The following is a 25,392-nucleotide window of genomic DNA, read 5'->3' on the forward strand; positions in this document are numbered from 1 at the left end:
CATCAGAACCCCAGGTGAGAATGAGAAAAGCCCTGTTGAGGGATGGGTGGCAGAAGTAAGAACTGATGGGAGGGGCTGGGCATGGTGGCTCATGCCTGTAATCCCAGCACTTTGGGAGGCCGAGGCAGGTGGATCACTTGAGGTCAGGAGTTGGAGACCAGCCTGGCCAACATGGTGAAACCCCGTCTCTACTGAAAATACAAAAATTAGCTGGGCATGGTAGTGAGCCCCTGTTAATTTCAGCTACTTGGGAGGCTGAGGCAGGAGAACTGCTTGAACCTGAGAGGCAGAGGTTGCAGTGAGCTGAGATCGTGCCACTGCACTCCAGCCTGGGTGACAGAGCCAGGCCCTGTCTTTAAACAAAAACAAAACCAAAAAACCGATGGGAGGGAATAAGGAGGAATGGGAGGGCACAGTCCTTGAAGAGACCCATTGTTTCAGTCTATCAGTCAGGAGTTTTCATATTCTCATCCACGCTCCAATTACTCATTTCATAAATGCTGTTTCAACATAGATTCCTTATTAGCTCAGTGTGGCTGTGGGTGCCTGTAATCCCAGCTACTTGGGAGGCTAGGGCAGGAGAATCGCTTGAACCCAGGAGGCGGAGGTTGCAGTGAGCAGAGACCGCACCATTGCACTCCAGCTGGGCAACAAGAACGAAACTCCATCTCAAAAAAAAAAAAAAAAAAAAAACAATCAAACAAACATAGATTTCTTTAAAAGAAGTAATCCACTGTGGAGTTATAAAAAACAATGAACAGCCGGGTGCGGTGGCTCACGCCTATAATCCCAGCACTTTGGGAGGCCAAGACGGGCGGATCACGAGGTCAGGCGATCGAGACCACCCTGGCTAACACGGTGAAACCCTGTCTCTGCTAAAATTACAAAAAATTAGCCGGGCGTGGTGGCGGGTGCCTGTAGTCTCAGCTACTTGGGAGGCTGAGGCAGGAGAATGGTGTGAACCCAGGAGGCAGAGCTTGCAGTGAGCCAAGATTGCGCCACTGCACTCCACCCTGGGCGACGAAGCGAGACTCCATCTCAAAAAAAAAAAAAAAAAAATCTCATGGAAGTAGAGAGTAGAATGATAGATACCAGAGGCTGGGAAGGGTATGTGTGGGGAGTGTAAAGAGAGGTTGATTAATGGAGGGAAACATGTAGTTAGACAGAAGGAATAAGTCCTAATATTCCACAGGAGAGTAGGATGATTCAAGTTAGCAACAATATATTGTATATTTCAAAATAGCTACAAGAGAGGACTTGAAATGTTTCCATACATTGAAGTGGTAAATACTCGAGGTGATGGATACCCTAAATACCCTGGCTTGATCATTACACATTCTGTACATGCAACAGATATCACATGTACCCCCAAAACACGTACAAATAGTATAAAAAGAAAACTCACATCCCATGGCCCTAGATAATGACAAGCACACAAATCACTTGACAATTTTCTGGGGTTTTTGTCTTCCCGGATTGCATCAGTCCAGGCATTAATAGCACCTGCCGCTTTCTTATCTTTGCAGAGAGCAATCTGCTTCTGAAGCTACATGGGGCAGCAAAGCCAATATTGAACTTAGAGCCATACAACCTGGGTTTGTGCCTTGACTCTGATGCTTATTATCTGTGTAGTCACAAGTAAGCCATTGCTTTTCCCAACATTCTTTCCTAATCCGAAACTCAGAGGGATATATATGGCAGTGGGGGCAGGGCAGGGGGAAGCAGGAAATGCTTTTTGTGAAACAACTTGGTGGGTAAATGCTTATTATCTTTGACTGATTGGTGTTTGTTTGCCACAGATAAGATCATTGAAGTTGGAATTCTGGTACCTATGATTATCACTCAGCTTTCTTCAGTTTTTTACCTTTTTATTTATTTATTTATTTTGAGACTGCAAAGAGTGGTGCAATCTTGGCTCACTGGAACCTCTGCTTCCCGGGTTCAAGCGATTCTCCTGCGTCAGCCTCCCCAGTAGCTGGGATTACATGCACCCGCCACCATGTCTGGCTAATTTTTTATTTTTAGTAGAGATAGGGTTTCACCATTTGGCAGGCTAGTCTCAAACTTCTGACCTCAAGTGATCTACCTGCCTCGGCCTCCCAAAGTGCTGGGATTACAGGCGTGAGCCACCATGCTCGGCCCAGTTTTTCACCCATTGAAACACATTTAGGGTACAAATTATCCTTCAGTAATGAGAACAGAGCTAAATACACTGTAGCTACCCATGGTCATTTCATGAACAGAGAGGAAAATTATGTGCTTAGCTCCCAAATGGTGCCCAAATTTTTTGTTTCTTTTTGAGACAGAGCCTCACTCTGTCTCCCAGGCTAGAGTGCAATGGTGCGAATTTGAATCACTGCAACCTCCGCCTCCCAGATTCAAGCGATTCTCCTGCCTCAGCCTCCTGAGTAATTGGGATTACAGGCGCCTGCCACCACGCCTAACTAATTTTTTGTATTTTAAGTAGAGACAGGGTTTTGCCATGTTGGCTAGGCTGGTCTCGAACCCCTGACCTCATGATCCACTCACCTCGGCCTCCTAAAGTGCTGGGACTACAGGCCTAAGCCACTGCACCTGGCCCAGTGGTGCCCAAATTTTTAAAAAGCCCAACCTAAAGAAACTTCAGAATTCTCACTCTATCAAGTCCCAGGTGTCTGGCCCCACCCAAGACTTCTCTTCTCCAGCCTTTGCCCACCTCAACTTTATTCTCTACAGTTTGCATTCTCTGGTACCCAACAGGCTGTTAATCCTGTGTGAGTTTGCCCACACTGCTCTCGAGACTCAGATGTCATATCCCGGCAGGTACCCTTGCAGTTTTCACAGCAGTGGTGCTAAGGGTCTCTCTGCCATACAAGCCTGCTCACCTAAAATACACTGCTTACACTGTTTTATGAGGCAGGAGCTATCCTATCTCAGCACCTGGCCCAGGTAGTAAGTTCTTTAGAAACACTGAACTGAGTCACAAAACCACACTAATGACTACAAGTTGATTCATGATTATTTAACTTGTTTTCAGCTGCTGCCAAGTCATATCTGATCAGCTAAACAATATCCAGTTTTCCCTTCTCAGTGCTCCGTCATGGCATTCTACCTAACTGTATGGAAGCACTAGAAATAATACAAGGAAGTTTTTCCCCTGTCCTCTTGACTTCAGGACATTGATTTTCAAATTTGTGAACACAGACAATTTAGTGCTAATATTTTAATCAAAATTGGCTGGGCATGGTGGCTTATGACTGTAATCCCAGCACTTTGGGAGGCTGAGGTGGGCAGATCACCTGAGGTTCAGGAGTTAGAGACCTGCCTGGCCAAAATGGTGAAACCCCGTGTCTACTAAAAACGCAAAAATTAGCCAGGCATGGAATCCTAGCTACTCAGGAGGCTGAGGCAGGAGAATCACTTGAACCTGGGAGGTGGGGGTTGCAGTGAGCCAAGATCGCACCACTACACTCCAGCCTGCGTGACATGGTAAGACTGTCTCAGAAAAAAGAAAAATAAAATTCAATCAGAATTATGCTAATCTGATGAATTCAACACCAATAAATTTTCCTTAAGAGGAAGGGGAGATGGTTGAGGCAGGAAAGTTGAAGCCAACCTACTGATCATGCTTTCCCCATCTGATCCCAGCAATGCATCTACCATGAGCCTGCAGCAGGAGCTGGAGGGAAGGCTCTGTGTTTTGCTTAGGAAACACATTTTATTTCCCACATTAAAGCAAGCTCAGGGTTGCTGGGAGATGATGCGGTACCCCCAACAAAGAAAGGATCAGGCTCCATAGGGTTGGCAGCAGCAAGCTGGAGCTGGTGGCTTCAAGGAAGAGCAGGGGTTACCTCTCTGTGAGGGAAAAATAGGTGGTAAGAACAGGTGTACCCTTGGGCAAAGAACTCCATCAAGACAGGTATCAACAACTGCACCAGGACTGCCAGGTGCCCCAGCTGCACCCTGGGGCTGCCCAGCATGAGCACACACTGTGCTGACAGCCTCCATGGCACAACCACAGGGGTGAGAAGGCATCGCACCTACCCGTGGGGCCTGGCACCTCTGGGTGCATGGGCATCTCCTGCTTACCTATGACACCAGAACAGTATACTTATTCAGCAAACGCTCTTTCTGTGTTCAACACATAGGGGCAGTATAGGCCCAGCTGCTCCATGCTTATTATGGTCACAAAAATCATTTCCAACATTTTTACTTTTTTTTGACAGAGAGTCTCACTGTGGCTGAGGCTGGAGTGCAGTGGTGCAATCTTGGCTCAGTGCAACCTCCGCCTCTCAGGTTCAAGCGATTCTCGTGCCTCAGCCTCCCAAGTAGCTGGGGTTACAGGGGTGCACCACCATGCCCAGCTAATTTTCCTATTTTTAGTAGAGACATGGTTTTGCCATGTTGGCTAGGCTGGTCTCAAACTCCTGATCTCAAGTGATCTGCCTTGCCTTGGCCTCCCCAAGTGCTGGTATTACAGGCCATTCCCAACACTCTTAATGCACTTTGCATGCCCCCTACTGACTCAATGCTTCCTTGGGACATGGACAGAACAAAGCTGGAGGGCATGGATGCAAGGTCTGAGTGCACACAGGACCATAAAGCATCACCATGCAACATTGCTAGAGGTGGCAGCAATCGTCAGCAATTGTAGCTACCAGCTAAGAAAAAATAAGAGGCCTGGGCACAGTGGCTCACCCCTGTAATCCTAACACTTTGGGAGGCTGAGGTGGGCAGATCACTTGAGCCCAGGAGTTTGAGGCCAGCCTGGGCAACATAGTGAGACCCCATCTTTACAAAAAATACAAAACCCAGCTGGGCATGGTGGTGTGTGCCTGTGTTCCTAGCTGCTTGGAGGTTGAGGTGGGAGGATGGCTTGAGCCCAGGAGTTTGAGGCCACAGTGAACCATGATTGTGCCACTGCACTCCAGTGACACTGGGTGACAGAGTGAAACCTTGTCTCAAAAAAAAAAAATAATAAAAAACCAAGGGGGTGGGCACGGTGGCTCACGCCTGTAATCCCAGCACTTTGGGAGGCTGAGGCAGGTGGATCACTTGATGCCAGAAGTTCAGCACCAGCCTGGCCAACACGGTAAAACCCTGTCTCTACTAAATACAGAAAAAATTAGCTGGGTGTGGTAGCACATGCCTGTAGTCCCAGCTATTCGTGAGGCTAAGGCAGGAGAATCACTTGAAGCCAGGAGGTGGAGGCTGCAGTGAACCGGGATTGCACCACTGCACTCCCGAGACTCTGTCACCACAAAACAAACAAACAAACAAAAAAAGAGAGATCAAAGCCTCTATGGTAGCAACCTCCATGGTATAACTAAAAGGTAGACCTTTTTAGTTGTGACTAGTTGTGTTAAGGGCACTGACAATTGCTTGAATTACAAGTAGAATTCTTAGTTTCAAGTCTTAGTTGATGGAATGCTGTGATTGAAAACATCCACTTCCTTTAAAAATATGCTAGACATCAGACGGAGCCTGGTTTAGCAAGGTCTTAATGTACCTTGGTGTTAATCCTAACATATATTGTTCAGGTAATAACCCAAGATCGATTTTTGTTCCTAAGGATTAGGAACTTTTAGGCTGAGCGCAGTGGCTCACATCTGTAATCCTAGCACTGTGGTGGCTGAGGTGGGAGGATTGCTTGAGCCAAGGAGTTAAAGACCAGCCTGGGCAACATCGGGAGATCTAGTCTCTACAAAAAATTTTAGAAAATTAGCCAGGCATTGTGGCACACGCCTGTGGTCCCAGCTAATTGGGAGGTTAGGTGGGAGAATCACTTGAGCCAGGGAAGTTGCAGTGATCTGTGATCATGCCACTATGCTCCAGCCTTGATGACAGAGTGAGACCCTGCCTCAAAAAGATAAAAGTAAAGAAATGTAAAAAGGATCAGGAACGTGTGTGTGTGTGCGCGTGTGTGTTTGATTTGGGTATGGGAAAGTGAGAAGAGGCAGTTTGAGAATTTTTTTTCCTCTGTTGGCAGAAAAGGGCCAGGCAGCCACAACCACAAGCAAAACTAGGTTAGAGAAACTTGTTATTAAATTTATTTTTCTTTAAATACGTAACTTTCTCCCACCCTTACCCACTCCAGGGAGGAACAGAAAATCCCCACCCCCTTCCATTCTGGGGATTTTGTATCTAAAGCCTGAGAGGTGAGGATGAAGTATAAAAATACTATTTACAAAGGGAAGGAGGTATCTGTTGCTTAACCGTAGACACCCCCATCCCCACACCCCTTTTGATTAAAAAAAAAAAAAAAAAAAAAAAGGCCCCTGGGAATCAATTTAAGTATAGAACTAGCCCTCCTCTAGAGGGGCCCGCAAACCTCAACATGGAATAGGAAGCTCCGAGATTAACTGAGGAAGAGACTGAATGGATAGCACCGTGGGTCCTGGCAGGGGAAGGGCCCTCTTACCCTGGAGTCAGCTGGCACCGGCCAGCCTTTGTTTCCATAGGTCCCATGTAAACACTGACATTTTCCTTTATGTCCCTGCTCTTCTGTTTCATACAGAGCCTCCCTCGCCTCCCGCGGAGGCGCTTGGTTCCTTGATCTTTCCTTCCTTCCCTTCTAACCTTACTCTGGAAGGAGTGGGAAGGGGAGGGAAGGTTGTAGAGAGGTAAGAGCCCATCTCATCCCTTCTGGGTCACGGCAGCTCATCCTCCTAAGGGGAGCCTTGAAAGAGGACTTTCTCCATGTTCTTGATCGGGGTGGACACCTTCCCCCAGAACAGGGACAAGGCAGGTAGATAGTCCAGTACCAGGAGACAGTGGTCTTGATGGGTGAGGCCACCAGCATGGAGTAGCAGGGAAGAAGGCTTCAGGAGGCAGGAAGTGGGGGCACATCTGGCACTGGTCTTGCACTGAGGGTGGAAGCCCAGCCCTAGACCACCCTTCTCATCACTGGGAAAGTGATCATCATCACCCTACAGTCCTGTTGGTTGGAGCTGTGCAGAGGGACCAGACATCCATGAGGCAAGAGGTCTTCTCCAGGTCTCGGTGTAGTGGCAGCACTCACACCAGCTCATCCAATAGAATCCCAATGTTCTGCGTGGCCTCTGAGGGACCAGCAATGGGCTTGTTACACATGGGGCAGACACAGCGAACTTCCAGCCATTTCACCAGACACCTGAGAACAAATGAGGAACGGTAATCTCTAACAAGACAGACCACACTGCTCCAGTTGTCTCTCAAAACAAGAATATCCCGTGGTGGCTCACACCTGTAATCCCAGCACTTTGGGAGGCTGAGGCAGGTGGATCACCTGAGGTCAGGAGTTCGAGACCAGCCTGGCCAACATGGTGAACCCCATCTATACTAAAAATACAAAAATTAGCCAGGCATGGTGGTGGACACTTGTAATCCCAGCTACTTGGGAGGCTGAGGCAGGAGAATTGCTTGAACCTGGGAGGCAGAGGTTGCAGTGAGCTGAGATCGCGCCATTGAACTCCAGCCTAGGCAACAAGAGCAAAACTCCATCTCAAAAAAAAAAAAAAAAAAAAAGAATATCCCTATCCCTGTCCCAACCTAATCCCTCTGGGCTTTGCTCGGTGTTCACATAGGGCCTGGGGCATCACTAACAAGGGGCAAATAGAAAGTGGCAGAGACTGGAAGTTTCCAGAAGATGCTCCCTGATTATTTCTCCTTCGACGGGCACCCTGGACACATTCCCACGTACTTGCGGTGAAAGGCGTGTTGGCACGGGAGCACGCCTAACTCATCCTTCCCCTTGAAGTCTTCCAGACAGACTGCGCAGGTCTGCTACAGAGAGAAAAGAGCAGGTGTGTGAGGAACTGGGGAACCATCTCACTCATTCATCCCCAGACAAGAAAACTAAGCTCTAGCCTAGTCTATTCTACCAGGCAGAGAAACTTTTTAGCCATCCTTTACAAAACTGTATTGATGGCATGGTAGTCATTAACCATATGTGGCTGTTTAAATTTAAATTAACCAAAATTAGATGAAATTATAAATTCAGTCCCTCAGTTACACTCACCACATTTCAAGTGCTCAACAGCCATATGGTGCTAATGGTTTCCATATTGAATGGTGTGGATATAGAACACTCCTATTATCACAGAAGTTTCCACTGCACTGGAAAGTACTGTCCTAGAAGAATGGTTTTCAATCCTTTCTTGCCCAATACATTTGGTGATATGGCACTTAATACCAACCAGAGGTAAGGATGAGGGGATGGTATATGTGATCAGTTATGTATTTTTTTTTTTTTGAGATGGAGTTTCACTCTTGTTGCCCAGGCTGGAGTGCAATGGTGCAATCTCGGCTCACTGCAACCTCCACCTCCCAGATTCAAGCAATTTTCCTGCCTCAGCCTCCCAAGTAGCTGGGATTACAGGCATGTGCCACCACACCCAGCTAATTTTGTATTTTTTGTATAGATGGGGTTTCACCATGTTGGTCAGGCTGGTCTTGAACTCCTGACCTCAGGTGAGCCACCCACCTCGGCCTCCCAAAATGCTGGGATTACAGGCGTGAGCCACCGCACCCGGCCCAGTTACATTCTTTAAATCCAGACTTCCCACATCCCTACATATTAACTCCCTTGATCTCAGTTGAATTATTCTCTGAGAGAAAGGCTTGGGAAACATCAGCACTTGCAGAGGCATAATAGACAAAATGAGGCCATGTCTAGGCAGTCTCATGTTTAGTGGAACCGTGATCCTCTCTGCTCCCAGACAACCACAAACATGCTCTGAGTAGGAGTGTCTGTGGTCATGAACAGGAGCCTTGGGAAATGGGTTAGGTGACCTTAGAGGCATAGGTAGGAAAGGAATAGGATATAACTAATTCCTCAAGTCAGAGTTGAGGGGATTCAAGGAATTGGTGTATGGGTGGGAGTGGGGTGGGAGAGAAATGGCAGAGCCACAGGAATGAACACACTAGTCAGATCTAGTCTGTTAAGATGGGGTATACACAAAAGTAAAAGGACCTCATTTTCTATGGTAACAACCAGGATGTAGGGGCTGAACACAGGGAAAGTTAACTGAATTCTGTCTATGGCATGAAAGGGTATGACCATCCTCCTGGTAAAAATTATGTATTGTGGGATTCCTGGGGCTGTGGGGCACTACTTATCTAAACCCTTCTGTGATCCCTTCATGTCTTCTGCCTGAGGCTGTTCCAGATGTAATCAATTCCACATATTAATTACTTGCTGAGATGTGTCTCTATTGTTTGGCCAAAGGAGGTATGAAGGCATGGACTAAGCAGTTTTCTGAAAAGCATCCAGGTAGAGAACTGGAGCAAGGTGCTGTCTGCCTCACCTGCTGGGGCCCTCCTGCACACTCTCCTGGCACACTTACCCCATATAATTGTAACTTTTTGGCATCACCTTTAAGCACCACCTGAAAAGAAAGAGGAGGCATGATGTCCAAAGAAGAACCAACCACTGGGGCCAGCCAGGTAGTATCAACCAATGAAGGGAGTCCCCTGGACTGCCTGGGGCAAGTCAGACTTCAGACACTGAAGGGGTTTAGCCTCAGGGAGACCCAGAGGTGAGGCCAGGGGGATTCCTGCCCAGGAGAACCTGAGCCCGCCCTCCTTGCCTCCTCCTATCAGGTCAGGCAGAGAAGGAAGCTTCTGGGAAACACGCAGCACTTTACCTCCTTATATCCGTATCGCTCACTCTGTGCCTGGTTCCGGAGTTTGCTGGGAGAAAGAGAAAAAAATTAGAGAAAGCAGGTTAAATGGAATAATTCAAAGCAGGACAGGCTGGCTGGCTGCTTGGGCATTCTTCCGAGGGCAGGGAGGGGTGCTTGTCCCATACACACCACAGGGCATACTTTGGACCTATGCAGGCCAACAAGGGTTGATGAAGGACTAAGACTCTTACTCAGGTCTGACAGCCTCAAAATTCACCACCAGGTCTCATACACAGATTGGGGGACCCTCCAGCACAGCATCCCCAAATAGCTCATTCACTCACCCTGCCTTTTTCTGGTCGGCAAATTCCTTCAGTCACCAAACTATATAGAAATCAACACTGTGTTTACTGAGTTTGCAGAAGTTAGACAGATATGCATAAAAGGGTTATTTCTGTTAAGCCAGGATAGCAGAACAAGCCTCTGTTGACCCTGGGGAATTTTCCACCCGGAGAACATAAGTATTCTGGAACCAAAGCATACTGTTCCCTTCACTGTGCCAGACAACACAGACGATGCCTCCTTTGTTTTCTTCTTTTCATTTTAAGCTGGTGGCCTGCATACGGGCTGACTCTCAATAGCCAAAACATGGCATGCCATTACTAATGGCAATAGCATAATATAATGGTTATGAAGTACTTGCTATATGTCACTCGGACACTTAACATATTCATATATGTTCTTAATTATTCCAAACTCTAAGAGTGAGATACCTTCGCTTTTATAGATAAGAAAAATAAAGCCTGGCTGGGTGTGGTGGCTCATGCCTGTAATCCCAGCACTTTGGGAGGCCGAGGCAGGTGGATCACTTAAGTTCAAGACCAGCCTGGCCAACACGGTGAAACCCCGTCACTACTAAAAATACAAAATGAGCCGGTGTGGCAGTACACGCCTATAATCCCAGCTACTCGGGTGACTGAGGCAGGAGAATCGATTGAACCCGGGAGACGGAGGTTGTAGTAAGCCGAGATTGCACCATTGCACTCCAGCCTGGGCAACAAGAGCGAAACTCTGTCTCAAAAAAAATAAAAAGAAAAAGAAAAATGAAGCTCAAAGAAGCGTACTTATTTGCCTAAACATCACAGAGCTAATTGGTAGCAAAGTCTGGATTTGAATCTGTGATGACAGAGTCCAAGCTCTTTACCATATAATGTGGTCTGTTCCCCTAATCAGGTGGAATACATCACAGTCCTGAGAATATGATCTGGTCCTGGGACACACCTTACCTTTTATTAAGTTTACAACTCTGAATGGCTTGTTGTGCAAATGGCCGAGACCATAATTATACACTGGATTTTGTGCCAATTATTTTCAGGGGTGGAGGATATTACATGCTGAACTCTGCAGGTAGCTTTAGAATGCCTCCTGTATGTGGGTTGGGTGGGATGGCTCATGCCTGTAATCCCAGCATTTTGGGAGGCCGAGGTGGGCAGACTGCTTGAGCTCAGGAGTTTCAGACCAGCCTGGGCAATATGGCAAAACCCCATCTCTACAAAATGTACAAAAATTCACAGGGCAATTCACACAGCATGGTGGCATGCACCTGTAGTCCCAGCTACTCAGAAGGCTGAGGCATAAGAATCACTTGAACCCAGGAGGCGAAGGTTGCAGTTAGCAGAGATCGCACCACTGCACTCCAGCCTGGGTGACACAGCAAGACCCTGTCTCAAAAAAAAAAAAAAAGAATGCCTCCTGTATGTGTGCTATGGGGGAACCTTATGGAGCTTTTCCTGGTGATCACTTCTTAACACAGTCCTGGGTTATTCGGAAGGAAACACAGAAACCCAGCAAGCCAGGAGAAGCAGGAAACTTCAGTCTGAGGACCAAATCCAGCTCACTACTTGTTTTTGCAGGGTCCACAGGCTAAGAGTGGTTTTTATTCTTAAATGGTTGAAAACAGAAATAAAGAATAATGCCAACTCAGGTGGATTGCTTGAGGCCAGGAGTTTGAGACCAGCCTGGGTGACACAGTGAGAACTTGTCTCTTCAAAAATAAATAAAAGAAAATTAGCCAGGTATGATGGTGCATGTCTGTAGTCCTGGCTACTTGGGGGGGTCTGAGGCAGAAGGGTCACTTGAGCCCAAGAGTTCAGAGGTTACAATGAGCTAGGACTGCCCCCACTGCACTCCAGGCTGGACAACTGAGTGAGACTCTGTCAAAAAAAATTTTTTTAAATAAATAATTAAAATAAATAAACAAATGAGTGGATAGATGGATGACTGACCCAAGTCAATAAAAGGGAGGCTCCAATCACAAACAGCCCCAGTGGAAGGGGGTGGGGTGAGAAGCTGAAGCTGCTTCCTGGGTAATGGAAGAGGCAGAAGACGGGGGCACAGCCAGGCCCGCAGCACAGTGCAGGGCAGATAAGATCAGGCTGCCAGCCTCCTCCATTGTTCCTGATGGAAAGTCAGGTGACCTGGCGAGGTTCATGTTCCTGGAGCCTCTTGAGAACTCCAGTCCAAGTGGACTCATGCCACGGGCTTGGGCGCTGGGGCAGTACATCCACCGTCCCCTCCCCTCCCCCCTCTCCCCCACAATATCCTTTCTGCTTAAGGCAGGGCTGGGCTAAAGGCCTAACCAAGGCTCCCACTGTCTCATCCTTCACTTTGCAGAGAGCTCCTTGGTCCAGAAAAGGTCTTTGTACATACACATGTGTCTCTGTCCCAATTTCCAAATGAGCAGGGCAGGACATACCCAGCGCTTAGGTGGCTACTGTTGCTTGACTGACACTGGGTTCAGCACAAGTGGGAAGGAAGTGTTCCCATGGACAGGGAGTTCACAGCGGCCTTGAGGGAGAAAGACACTGTTGCTCTGTTATGAGGTACGTGTAGAGTAAATAAGGAAGTGGTGAAAAGCCTGTGTTTTTAACTGTCTGGGGAATGAGTGACTGCTATGCATCTTTGAGGCACCAATGTCTCACCTGCAACGTGGCTATACTTATGCAGTAGATGCTGTCTTTTTCTGTTTTCTGTACCCCGGGCACCTAGAGTACCACTTCCCCACCCATCATGCCTCTTGTCTGGCTGGATCCTTTAGTGGTTTTGCCCAGGGATCCTCCAAAACTCAGAACAGGGAAGGGCTTCAGAGCTGCCCCCTCATCCTGTATATAGATTTCAGCTCAGAAAGGATGAGATCATGATGAAATGTGGCCGAAAAGCTTGCAAGGAAAACAGAGCAAAAAGCAAAAACCCTGGGCAATCCCAGCTGGGGACCTAGTACCAACCAGTCTGGACAGGTGGCCTTCTCAGCTGTTGGGTGAACGCAGCAACTAAAAATACCCCGATTTCAATGACACCATTTCTAGCCACTGCCAGTGGGCTCTCCCTTTCCTCTTTTCCCTTTTAGAACAAACAATGCAGCCAGGTCCTGAAAATAATGTTTCCCTTCCTGCCTATTTGTACTTCCCCGGCCCCTCCATTCCTATGTAGGGCAGAGGTCAGCTCTGAGAGAGGGGGAAGAATGAGCGAGGCGCTGGCCTTGGCTGCTGAGCTCACCAGGTTGGGAGCAGTGGGGCCTATTTTGGCTGAGGAGGAAACCGAGAAGCAGGGAGAGGAAGTGGTGGCTTTCTGCGCCTGTGTGTCTTTCTATATATAGACATTCACAGGCTACCACGTACCAGTGGGCCTCTGAGACTGTGAAACTCCAGGGTCAGCAGGCTTCAGGCAGGCTACAGACCAGGGCAGGGTGACGAAGGAGCAGATTACTGAAGGAAAAGGTGGTGCTCAGTAGCACCACAGTGGGGTCAGCTTTTAGCATCATGTGGTTACTGTTCTGTTTTATGTGTTTTTTTTTTTTTTTTTGAGACGGAGTTTCACTCTTGTTGCCCAGGCTGGAGTGCAATGGCATGATCTTAGCTCACTGCAACCTCCATCTCCTGGGTTCAAGTGATTCTCCTGCCTCAGCCTCCCAAGTAGCTGGGATTACAGGTGCCTGCCACGGCACCTGGCTAATTTTTGTATTTTTAGTAGAGACAGGGTTTCACCATATTGGTCAGGCCAGTCTCGAACTCCTGACCTCAGGTGATCCACCTGCCTCAGCCTCCCAAACTGCTGGGATTACAGGCATGAGCCACCACGCCCGGCCCTGTTCTGTTCTTTGACTACAGCCAAAGAAAAAGAAATCAGCCATCCACAGCTCTACAGCTTGTCCTTCTGCAAGAACTGATGCTGACCTGCAAGGGGGTGGTCGTGGAGCCTATAGCGGCTCCTCTACTTCAAGGAATATGACTCAAAAGGCAAACACTTGGAAGGACTCGGCGAGACCCTAGCTCATTGCTACCAGACTTGTCCACCTCTGTATCTTCCTCTATGTATCACCTTGGGCAGATCCTAAACTGTCTGAGCATGAAGTTCCTCATTTATAAAGTGGGCTAATACCGATACTGAGGATTAAGTGAGCTAAATGGTTTTTCAAATGGTGACCACAACGCCTGGCCTATGAAAAGCGCTTGGTAAAGAGTGGCTAAAGGCCGGGCACAGTGGCTCACGCCTGTAATCCCAGCACTTTGGGAGGCTGAGGCAGGCAGATGGCTTGAACTCATGAGTTTGAGACCACCTTGGGTGACATGGTGAAACCTCATCGCTACAAAAAATATAAAAATTATCCGCAAAAAATTAAAAAATTAGTCAGGCATGGTGGCACACGCCTGTACTCAGGAGACTGAGTTGGGAGGATGGCTTGGGCCCAGGAGGTGGAAGTTGCAGTGGGCCGAGATCTTACAACTGCACTCCAGCCTCAGCAACAGAGCAAGACCCTGTCTCAAAAAAAAAAAAAAAAAAAAAAGAAAAGAAAACCTAAGGTCACACCTACTATTGGTTGATTTAGGAAATGAACCCTGGTCACCCATTTCCTAGCCTAGAGTATTTTTCTTTAGGTCATTTTTGTAGAGATGGAGTTTTGTTCCCCAGGCTGGTTTCAAACTCCTGGACTCAAGCGACTCTCCTGCCTTGACCTCCCAAAGTGCTACAATTACAGGCAAGGGCCATGTTGTCCGGCCTAGATGGTCTCCTGAAGCCCTTTGCCGCTTGGCATGTGTATGCCTCTGTGTGTGTGTGGTGGGCAGGGGGAGCAGGGAGGAAAGGGACCAAGAAGAGTTGGTTTTACAAACCCCTCTCAGCCTCATCATAAAGAAATCTTTGGTATTTGGTATATCTTCATCCCTGTCTCCAGGATTGAAGTGTGAATTGCTTAACACGGGGGTGGGCAGGTTTGGTGGTCAGGGAGAATTCAAGGAAAGAAACAGGCTTCAGGAAAGGGGAGGAGACAGGAAGAGAGGAGAGATACCAGAAATCTACCCTCACCACCGCTTAACGGTTAGATGCAATCTTCAGACCCAACTGTACAAGAGGGAAGATAAACCAGTATCTCCTCTGCATAGATTTTTATGTGGAAAATTCTAGTTTCAGGGACCTGTTGTGAAAAGTTCTGAGAAAGAACAGGTCCAAGGTAGCACCTGGGAGTGGTGGGGAGATGTGCCTGAGGGCACTTCCCCTTCTTAGACAGAGCTCTTCCAGCCTTGGGGAAGATGGACTAGTACCTGCCTCTCTTGTAGCTGCCTTCCAGCAAAGCACTCAAACCCAGAAGGGCATCTTAGGAATAAAGCCAGCAAAGCCTTTTCTTTAATCTTAATTTAATCTTCTTAAATTATTTGATCAGTCACCAGCCCAGACCCCAGCTGATGTCTACCCAAGCATTTGGTAATGTGTGGGTGGCGGGGGAGACAGCTAATGGCCACAATGGCCCTAAAGACTACTAGCATGCCCTACTGGCCAGGGATGTTCAATATTCTCCAATGTACAGAACAGTCCCATACAATGAGGAATTGTCAATGCCAACAGTAAACCCCAGTCAGAAACACTACTACTTTGATTCCCATTCTAAATACCAGTCATGCTCAAAATTTTTTATAGAAAACAGCCACCAGAGGCCGAGCACGAGGGCTCATGCCTGTAATCCCAGCACTTTGGGAGGCCGAGGCGGGTGGATGACTTGAGGTCAGGAGTTTGAGACCTGCCTGGCCAACATGGCAAAACCCCGTCTCTACTAAAAATACAAAAATAAAAATTAGCTAGGCATGCACCCGTAATTCCAGCTATTAGGGAGGCTGAGGCAGGAGAATTGCTTTAACCTAGGAGGCAGGGGTTGCAGTGAGCCAAGGCTGTGCCACTGCACTCCAGCCTGGGTGATGAAGTGAGACACCGTCTCAAAAAAAAAGAAAGAAAAAGTCAAAAGAAAACAGCCACCAGTTCCCATGTCCTTCAGCAAGAGATGGAGAAAGCATTCCTGGAGTGTGGCGAGCCCTGACAAACTCCAGGTCTTCTCTTGGATCCCTAAGCAATTAAGAATAAATGACAGTTTTTTAGGTTTGTTTTGGTTTTGTTTTTTTCCACTCTCAAAAATAAGAGCTTATAAGGCAGAATAAACAAGTAGCTCTGGCTGGGTGTGGTGGCTCATGCCTGTAATCCTAGCACTTTGGGAGGCTGAGGTGGGTGGATCACTTGGCTCAGGAGTTCAAGACCATCCTGGTCAACATGGTGAAACCCCATCTCTACTAAAAATACAAAAACTAGCCAGGCATGGTGGCATGCGCCTATAATCCCAGCTACTTGGGAGGCTGAGGCAGGAGAATTGCTTGAACCTGGGAGGTGGAGGTTGCAGTAAGCTGAGATTGCACTACTGCACTCCAGCCTGAGCATCTCAAAAAAAACAAAACAAAACAAAACAAAAACCAAGTAGCTCTCTAGACACCGGCTTGCTTCCTAATATTAGTATCTGGAGGGCTGACAAGAGGTCCCAGGAGGGCAAAGGAACATGTCACTGGCATAACTGATGCCCACCTGTTCCCGACCACCCAAAGGGCATGAGTAGGAATAGAGACAGACAGACAAAGAAGGGACCACTAACTTTATTACTCAGTTACACAGTAATTCTAGGCAACCTTAGAATAACTGGCGAGGAGATGGGATGCAGTCCAACCCGTGATGACCTTATATGCTCAGGAACAACTTGATAGGCTAATGTAAATAGAAACACCAGACCCTCAGGGGCCTAGAGAAGGGCAGGCTCAGCCATGTCCTCAAAGTGGTGGCTCCAGTATAAGACTGGTGACTCTGCTGTGGGCCCCTCTCTCAGTTTACCCCACAGCCCTGGTCTCCTCCCTCCTGCTGGACTCCCACCAGGTCAGCCAGGGATCCACGCACCTGATAAAATAGCAGCAGAAGATAAGGCTGAGCATGAAGACAAAGATGCCTGTGCCGAAGATGACCATATAGATGTTGAGCGGAAGGTCTTGGAAACTGATGGGTGGCATCGAGCAGGACTTGTTGGTGCTAACCAGTCCCAGGCCACAGAAACACCCTGCAAAGGGAGAGAAAAAAAATCATTAGGGTTGGAAATTTACTGCTGGGCTGACAGCACTGTGTCAGCAGGATAGAAATAACTGGCAGGCTCTGGCCACCTAAGCCTCAGATTCAGTGGCTCCAGTTTTATATCCTAGTTCTAACACTTACTAGCTATGTAATCTTGAGTAAATCTGATCTACAAAATTGAATACTATCCAAAATACTTAAAACAATATCCCCATCTAAGGGATAATAAATTCAGGCAAGCTGGGTGTGGTGGCTCACGCCTATAATCCCAGTACTTTGGAGAGGCTGAGGCAGGTGATCTCGAGGCCAAGAGTTCAAGACCAGCCTGGCCAACATACAAGACCCCATCCCTAAAAAAAATAATAGAAAAATTAGCTGGGCATGGTAGCGCATGTACTACCATGTAGTCCCAGCTACTCAGGAGGCTGAGGTGGGAGGATCACTTGAGCCCAGGAGTACAAGGCTGCAATGAGAGGTGATTACACCACTGCACACCAGCCTGGGTGACAGCGTGAGACCCAATCTCTTTTTTTAAAAATTAAAGAAAAAAAAAAAAAAGAATTTAGGCAATGGGCAGAAACTGGAGAACTTAATTCCATTAGGTAGGAGCCCATATTGCCTTAGCTGAGAAAATATTATTTAGGTTCCAACTCCCCCATCCCTAGCTAGCCATATGACCTTTAAGAAATTACCTCTAAGCTTCACTTTGTTATATGAAAACAAGCAAAATAGAGAGAGGACTGAAAATGAGCGCGTAAGAAAATATGCTTTGTAAATTGCAAAGGACAATTGCAAAGGTCATTTGTCATTATTAAGCCACCTGCTCCAGAAGACAAGCTGTGCCAGGACTAGAATAGAAATTGTTCACTCCAAGTCCTGGGCCAGCATTCCAGAAAGTGGCGATGGAGGTGGGGAGGAGGTTGCAACTTCCCTTACTGTGGTCACCTTCCCTCTTTCTCCTCAAAGCCTCAATGTGTGGTCCCAATGGCAGCAGCATCCTCTGGGAGCTTTTTAGAAACATATACACTTGGGTCCATCCCGGCCTAACTGAATCAGGACCTACACTGTTTTTTTTGTTTTTTTGAAACAGAGTCTTGCTCCGTTGCCCAGGCTGGAGGGCAGTGGCGTGATCTTGGCTCACTGCAAACCCCACCTCCCAGGTTCAAGCGGTTCTCCTGCCTCAGCCTCCCGAGTAGCTGGGATTATAGGCGCACGCCACCATGCCCGGATAATTTTTGAATTTTTAGTAGAGGTGGGGTTTCACCATGTTGCCCAGGCTGGTCTCGAACTCTTGACCTCACACGATCCACCCACTTTGGCCTCCCATGGTGCTGGGATTACAGGCATGAGCCACAGCATCTAGCCAGGACCTACGTTTTAACAAGCTCCTCAGGTGATTCCCCTGCACATTCAGTTTGAAAAGCACTGGCCAGCCACTAGACGCATCCCTTCTCACAGGACTCAGGGATAAATACTGACTGGCCTACTCATCATGATAGTCACCTCTCCCTTCCCCCCTTGCCAGTATTTGGTGTTCAGGTGGGTATGTGACCAGGTTCTGAGCAAAGAAACAAAGAGATCTGCTGGAAAAGGAACTTTGCTTGTTTGTTTTTGGAGACAAGGTCTCACTATGTCCCTGCAGGCTGGAGTGCAGTGGTGTAAACATGCCTCACTGTAGCCTCCAACTCCTGGCCTCAATGAGATCCTCCTGCCTCAGCCCCACAAAGTGCTGGGACTATAGGCATGAGCCACTGCACCCGGCAGGTTCTTTTTTTCCTTTTTTTTTTGCGGGGGGTTGGGGGGGTCATCTCTCTCAGAGACACCTAGAATTGTGATAGCCAAGCTGTAGCTGGAAAGAGCAGCCCAGTAGAAAGTCAAATGGCTTGACCAGGCATGGTGTCTCATGCCTGTAATCCCAGTACTTTGGGAGCCCGAGGCGGGTGGATGGCTTGAGGTCAGGAGTTCGAGATCAGCCTGGCCAACATGGTGAAACTCCATCTCTATTAAAAAATTAGCTGGGCGTGGTTGCACACATCTGTAATCCCAGCTACTCAGGAGGTTGAGGCAGGAGAATCACTTGAACCTGGGAGGTGGAGGTTGCAAGTGAGCTGACATCGTGCCACTGTACTCCAGCCTTGGAGACAGAGCAAGACTCCATCTTAAAAAAAAAAAAAAAAAAAGGCAAATGGCTGAGGATCGCAGAAGGGAAAGGGAAAGAGGGGAGGGGAGTCCTTGATGAAAGGGAGAGCTGGAATTTGCTGTTCACCTGCTACATCCTAAGCACATTCTCATGCTATCAATTTAATCTTTGTACTGCCACAGTAAAGGTTACTTCCCCCACCAATGGGAAAAAGACTCAATCATTTAGTAACTCGCCCACAGTCAAATAGCTAGGAAAGCCCAGCTCCAAAGGGTTCTCTGTACCCAGGCCTTGGGTTCTAGGCATTTTCCTGACATCTTGGTTAGGAGCCAGGATGCATTCACATGCCACAGAATTCTATACACTAATGACCAGTGCCACCACAACTCAGCAGAAGGTGGCTTGAAAGACTTGAAGTCAACTTGGACATCAGTCCTCTTCATCCCTTACTGATGACTATATAACGAGCCTCCATTCAAACCTCTTTCAGGCTGTGCCCAATTCTACTGCCACAGCCCTATTGTAAACACTCATCACCTCCTACTGTTTCCTAGTTGATGTCATCCCTGTTTCTACTTCCTTCTCTCATTTACCCCACACGCCTGACACATCCTCCTAGTTGCCTTTTTTTTTTTTTAATTTTTTTTTAGACAGAGTCTTGCGCTGTGTCACCTAGGCTAGAGCGCAGTGGCACTATCTTGTCTCACTGCAACCTCTGCCTCCTGGGTTCAAGCGAGCCTTCTACCTCAGCTTCCTGCTAGGACTATAGGTGTACACCACCACGCCTGGCTAATTTTTGTATTTCTAGTAGAGACTGGGTTTCACCATGTTGGACAGGCTGGTCTTGAACACCTGACCTCAAGTGATCCACCCATCTTGGCCTCCCAAGAAAGTGCTGGGATTACAGTGCATGAGCCACTGTGCCCCGCCCCCTCCTAATAGTTTTAATCTTGTATTTTACAAACTCATGACTGGCTTCAAGTTCTCCTAAAACATTCACCCTGTCCCTTCACAACTTCCTACTTAAAAGTTCTCCAATACTACCCCATGTGGGCCAGTCTTTTTCACTATTTCTTGTACAACCTCGTCCTTGCCTGCTTCCCTGTCTTTGTTTACACAGCTTTCCCTGCCTGAAACGCTCTCTCTGAGGCCCATCAAGCCTGTGATAGTCCAATAACCTCTCTTCCTTGAATTCTACAGCACTCCTGACCTCCATCATTTGTTCTGGCCCCTGCTTACTCAGTTAACTGTCTTACATCGTTCCTAGCATTAAGTTACTTTAACTCAAATGTGCATTAAGCATTGATTATATGATAAGTACTATTAAAAGAAAGCACAGGCTGGGTGTGGTGGCTCACACTGTAACTCCAGCACTTTGGGAGGCTGAGGCAGGAGGACCACTTGAGGCCAGAAGTTCAAGACTAACCCAGGCAACATAGTAAGACCCCACCTCTACAAATAATAATAATGATAAATTAGCTGGGTGTGGCGGTAAGTGCCTATAATCCCAGCTACTCGGGAGGCTGAGATGGGAGAATCACTTGAGTCTGAGAGGTCGAGGCTGCAGTGAGCCACGATTGCACCAATGCACTTAGCATGGGCCACAGAGTAAGACCTGGTCTCAAAATAAAAAAAATAAAAAAAAAAAGAAAAGAAAAAAAAATATTAGATGATCTTACCACATAGGAAAAAAAGACACAAAGATTTTCACCATAGAAAGTGAGGCTCAGGCCAGGCGCAGTGGCTCACGCCTGTAATCCCAACACTTTGGGAGTCTGAGGTGGGCAGATCACCTGAGGTTGGGAGTTCAAGACCAACCTGGCTAACATGGTGAAACCCCATCTCTACTAAAATACAAAAATTAGCTGGGTGTGGTGTCTGGCACCCGTAATCCCAGCTACTTGGGAGGCTGAGGCAGGAGAATTGCTTCAACCTGGGAAGTGGAGGTTGCAGTGAGCCGAGATTGCGCCACTGCACTCTAGCCTGGGCAACAGAGAGAGACTCCCGTCTCTAAACAAAACAAAACAAAAACTTGGGCATGGTGCTGCACACCTGTAGTCCCAGCTACTCAGAAGGCCGAGGCAGGAGAATTGGTTGAACCCGGGAGGCAGAGGCTGCAGTGAGCTGAGATCGTGCCACTGTGCCCCAGCTTGGGCAACAGTGAGAGACTCCGTCTCAAGAAAAAAAGAAAAAAAAAAAAGCCTGAACCCTCCTAGGTTTGCTGACTCCAACTTGGACTTTTGTATATTCTCCAGTGTCCGGCCTAGCCTAGAGTTTGGCTTGTTCTCAATAACTAGTTAATAGATAAATAATTCCCCATTTTCTTAAAATAACTTGGTCCCCTTGGCAAAACCTCCCACTTCAAAGCAGCAGGACTGATGTTTGGGAAAATTGCCCAGAAACTGCCCTCCGCTAATGGATCACCAGTCAACCAGCAAGTATTATTGAGGGCTTGCTTTATGCACTGACCTACACATTGTGGGAAAACAGAAAGTAAAAGTTCTTGTTGTGCAAGACTTTTTGATTAAGTTGAAATGAAAGAAATAATTAGCTACTAAACTTTGCTGTGCCCAACAGGAAGTCCCTTGTGTCTAGGCTCCAGTAGGGGTTAGAGAGAAAGTGGTTTTCACCACCACTCCCCACCCAAATATTTACTTTCTGTGGGTCAAAGAAGAACAATTTTCCATGAGGACATCATGGCAGACTGGCTAGAGTGACAAACTTCAGTCTATGCTGGAAAAGGGGCTCAGGACTTCCCTTCCAACAAGACCTGGTGCTCCCAGCTGTTTTCTCACCTCCTTCCTCAGCAGTATTTGATGTTACAAGAGGGTCTAACCCCCCGTTTCCTTAGTTCTTCCAGGCACCTTTTATGAGCTGAAACCTCCTTTGGTTTCCGGTTCTGGGAACTTGCAGAACCTGGTCAGAGCTATTACAGAGGATATCTGTGCACTCCACAAGCACGATGGTCCCCGCAAGTCCTCTGATCAGTTTATCCCCACCATCTTATCCTGCCTGATAAAGGCTTCCCCTTTATCTCCCACTGATTGAATCAGCGAGCTTGGTATTTCACGTGATAAAGAGGTCGGCGGGAAGAGCATAGTCAAGAGGAGATGGTTCATTTGCTTGTGTTACTATTAAAGAAATGGCAAAATAGTCTACTGGTCAAAAGCTGACACTGTAGTAAGTTTTTCTTTAAAACTGTGTAAGGACAGAGAATACCAGCCCCAGGAAAGAGGGGCTCCAAGTAGTTTCTGAAGGGGTGAGGGAGAGGTTGCTTCTTCACTGGAGTCAAAGGACAGGATCTCTGTCACTTTTCTGAGAAGTGCAAAGAGGGCCAGACAAGGTGGCTCCTGCATGTAATTCCAGCATTTTGAGAGTCTGTGGTGGGAGGACTGCTTGAGCCCAGGAGTTCAAGACCAGCATAGGCAATGTAGTGAAACCCTATCCCTAAAAAGTAGATTAATTAATTAAAAATTAGCCAGTAGCCAGGTATGGTTGCACACATCTATGGTTCCAGCTATGCTGGAAGGCTGAGGCAGGAGGATCCCTTGAGCCTGGGAGTTGGAGGCTGCAGTGAGCCCTGATCACGCCACTGCACTCCAGCATGGTTGTTGGAGTGAGACCCTCTCTCAAAAAAAAAAAAAAATTAAAGTAGGCTGGGCTCGGTGGCTCACGCCTGTAATCCCAGCACTTTGGGAGGCCGAGGCAGGCAGATCACCTGAGGTCAAAAGTTCAAGACCAGTCTGAACAACATGGAGAAACCCCCTCTCCACTAAAAATACAAAATTAGCCAGCTGTGGTAGCACATGCCTGTAATCCCAGGTACTTGGGAAGCTGAGGCAGGAGAACCGCTTGAACCCGGGAGGCGGAGATTGTGGTGAGCCGGGATCGCACCATTGCACTCCAGCCTGGACAAGAGCAAAACTCAGAAACTCAGTCTCAAAAAAAAAAAAAGAAGGCAGCAAGTCTAAAATCTGACATGAAAGGGGGCTGCCCAGAAGGGGCAGTGTTACTGACAGCTGCCTCATTTCTCCCTAAGTCTCTGTTCCATTGTCTCGGCCAACCTATGAAAGCATTGACATCAGAATGTCTCATCTCATCTGGCAGGCTGGAAGCAGGAATGACGTCAGACAAGGGCTGGCCAAGAAAGACCAGGGGATCTGGGAACTGCTTCTCTTTCCCAGCCAACGGGAATCTTTCCCAGATGCTAGGGTGCAAGGGCCTTCCTCAACCCCCATCCTCTGCCCCCTCTCCCACAAAACCGCCCATCACACACGGCTTGGTTCATTTTCAGGAAATGAGATCCGACCAGCAAAAGGAGGAAGGCGGGGTGGGGGGACGTGGGGTACACATGCTACCCAAACCCTGCCTTAAAACAAAGCCTCTTGACATAATTAATCCAAGATCTGGCAGGAGTCTACTCTCAAGAATGATTTTTTCCCCCTGTAACTAGCTCGCTTGCCATACTGAGAGATAAGGCCAGCTGCTTCCCATCTCTCTCTCCCAGAAACTCTCCAAGCATCGGAACAACGCGGTCAAGACTAGGACCCCAGGAGGACTGGAGGGGGTGGGGTGGGGGGCGGTTAGTATCCAAGGTTTTGAAGTGTCCCGCTCAGAAACACCTTTCAGGTAGCTTGCTGAGGAATCAGACGCCAGCCTAACCCAGTATCACCTGACTCTCCAAAAAGCCTCAAGTGAAATGAACTAACTTAGAAGCATCATCCAGGCCTGGGGAGAAATGGGGGGAGGGGTTGTCGCGTCTGGAGGTGTGGCCTTCACTTGGGCTCAGGAGCAGACACCCCAATCTGGCCTTGGGGCCAGAAAGCACGGCTCCCGCCAGGCCAGCCTCGCACCCCAGGGACAGCCGGGCACGGAGCTCTCTGCAAGGGTTTATCAACTCAGGAAAATTGATTTTTTTTAGATGGAGTTTCACTCTTGTTGCCCAGGTTGGAGTGTAATGGCACGATCTCGGCTCACTGCAACCTCCGCCTCCCGGGTTCAAGCGATTCTCCTGCCTCAGCCTCCCAAGTAGCTAGGCTTACAGGCATGCGCCACCACTCCCGGCTAATTTTGTATTTTTAGTAGAGATGGAGTTTCTCCATGTTGGTTAGGCTGGTCTCGAACTCCCGACTTCAGGTGATCCGCCCGCCTCGGCCTCCCAAAGTGCTGGGATTACAGGCGTGAGCCACCGCGCCTGGCCGAAAGCGACTCTTTAATCCAGTCTTCCACAGGCACCAAGCCACGCCAGCAGCCCGTGGGAAACCAACAAAGCCAGAGGAAGTCACCCCCGCGCCCCGTTCCGCACGCTGCATGGTATACATATTTACAATAGCCTGCAAAGTTTCAGGCCGGGAACTTGAGCTCCCTCTAGGAGATCCCAGCCCGAGTGCGGATTTAATTCTCCTCCAACAACCACAACAAAGAACAGAGTTTGAGCGCACAAAGGCAGGGGAAGGGGGTAGAAGAGCCGGGCCGCCACACAAAGGCCGGGAACCCCTCGGCTCCCACGCCCCCGGCCCGCCGCCGGTCCGGAGGTCCCTTCCAGGCCCTGGAGTGAAACCTGGGTAGTTTCAAATTCCGCGCTGTGCAGAGCAGAGTGGGGCGCCAGGACGCCTTCTCGACCGTCCCATTTCAGGAAAAACTTGGTTCCCGAGGGAGGACCAGAGCGCTGCTGTCCGACCTAGCTCCCCGCGCCGCGGCTCCCACCAGCCCCACGTAGGCTCGGCCCCTTGCCCCGGGGACTCACCGTTACACCACTGGAATGGGTGCATCAATGAAGTCGCGGCTGGCTTCCTCGGGCGAACGGACGCAGGCGGGGTGCCAGGAAGGCGGGGTGGGAGCACTAGCGGCGTGAGGGGCCGCAGGCGGGGTCGGGACAGCGCGCTGCAGCCGCCCTGCCGGAGAAGCCGAACTCCCTCTGGAGTGGGGGGCTTTGACGAGGCTGGTGTTCAGCCCAACAAAGAGGGACGAGTAGGAAACAAACAAAGTCCCGCGGAGCACAGCCGCACGGAGCGCACGCGCCAAGGGCCCCGGGCTGGGGGAATGTGGGGCGCCGCGGGGCGGGGGTGCCCGGGCGGCAGAAGCCCTCGGCCCGGGGAGGAGGGAAAAACCTTTGCCGGAGGCACGGATCGGGTTCAGCGGCGCAGAGCTGAGCTGGCTGGGGTTCCGAAACTGACACCCGGTGGTGCACACCCCCTCCCTTTTACTTCCCCCACCAGCCCCCAGGAAAACTCCGCCCCT

General features: G+C 48.6%; 1 protein-coding gene across 2 annotated transcripts; it reads right to left on the reverse strand.

The window, feature by feature from the left end:
- Window positions 1–6,011: 6,011 nt before the first annotated feature.
- On the reverse strand, window positions 6,012–25,383 carry RNF122 (ring finger protein 122). 2 transcript variants are annotated; one of them, XM_054499081.2, is made up of 6 exons: window positions 24,899–25,383; window positions 16,845–17,001; window positions 9,606–9,651; window positions 9,306–9,347; window positions 7,661–7,743; window positions 6,012–7,111 (listed from the first exon to the last, which is right to left on the reverse strand). In XM_054499081.2, the coding sequence occupies exons 1-6, from the start codon at window positions 24,921–24,923 to the stop codon at window positions 6,997–6,999; spliced, it is 468 nt and encodes a 155-aa protein (XP_054355056.1). In that variant the 5' UTR covers window positions 24,924–25,383; the 3' UTR covers window positions 6,012–6,996. The 2 variants fall into 2 exon arrangements, with proteins under 2 accessions (XP_054355056.1, XP_063524672.1); XM_063668602.1 differs by having other exon boundaries at window positions 7,661–7,740; window positions 24,899–25,351.
- Between the last annotated feature and the right edge of the window lie 9 nt (window positions 25,384–25,392).

The sequence above is a fragment of the Pongo pygmaeus genome, chromosome 7 (genome assembly GCF_028885625.2).
Source record: "Pongo pygmaeus isolate AG05252 chromosome 7, NHGRI_mPonPyg2-v2.0_pri, whole genome shotgun sequence".
In the NCBI taxonomy this organism is placed as follows: Eukaryota; Metazoa; Chordata; class Mammalia; order Primates; family Hominidae; genus Pongo; species Pongo pygmaeus.

Coding starts and splice junctions, on each gene's coding strand:
- RNF122 (XM_054499081.2), bottom strand. CDS start 24,923: ATGCACCCATTCCAGTGGTGTAACG. Junction 9,652..16,844: donor TTCTGCTGCTATTTTATCAG/GTGCGTGGATCC, acceptor TCTTTCTCCCAG/CAAACTCCGGAACCAGGCAC. Junction 7,112..7,660: donor CAACACGCCTTTCACCGCAA/GTACGTGGGAAT, acceptor ATTTGTTCTCAG/GTGTCTGGTGAAATGGCTGG.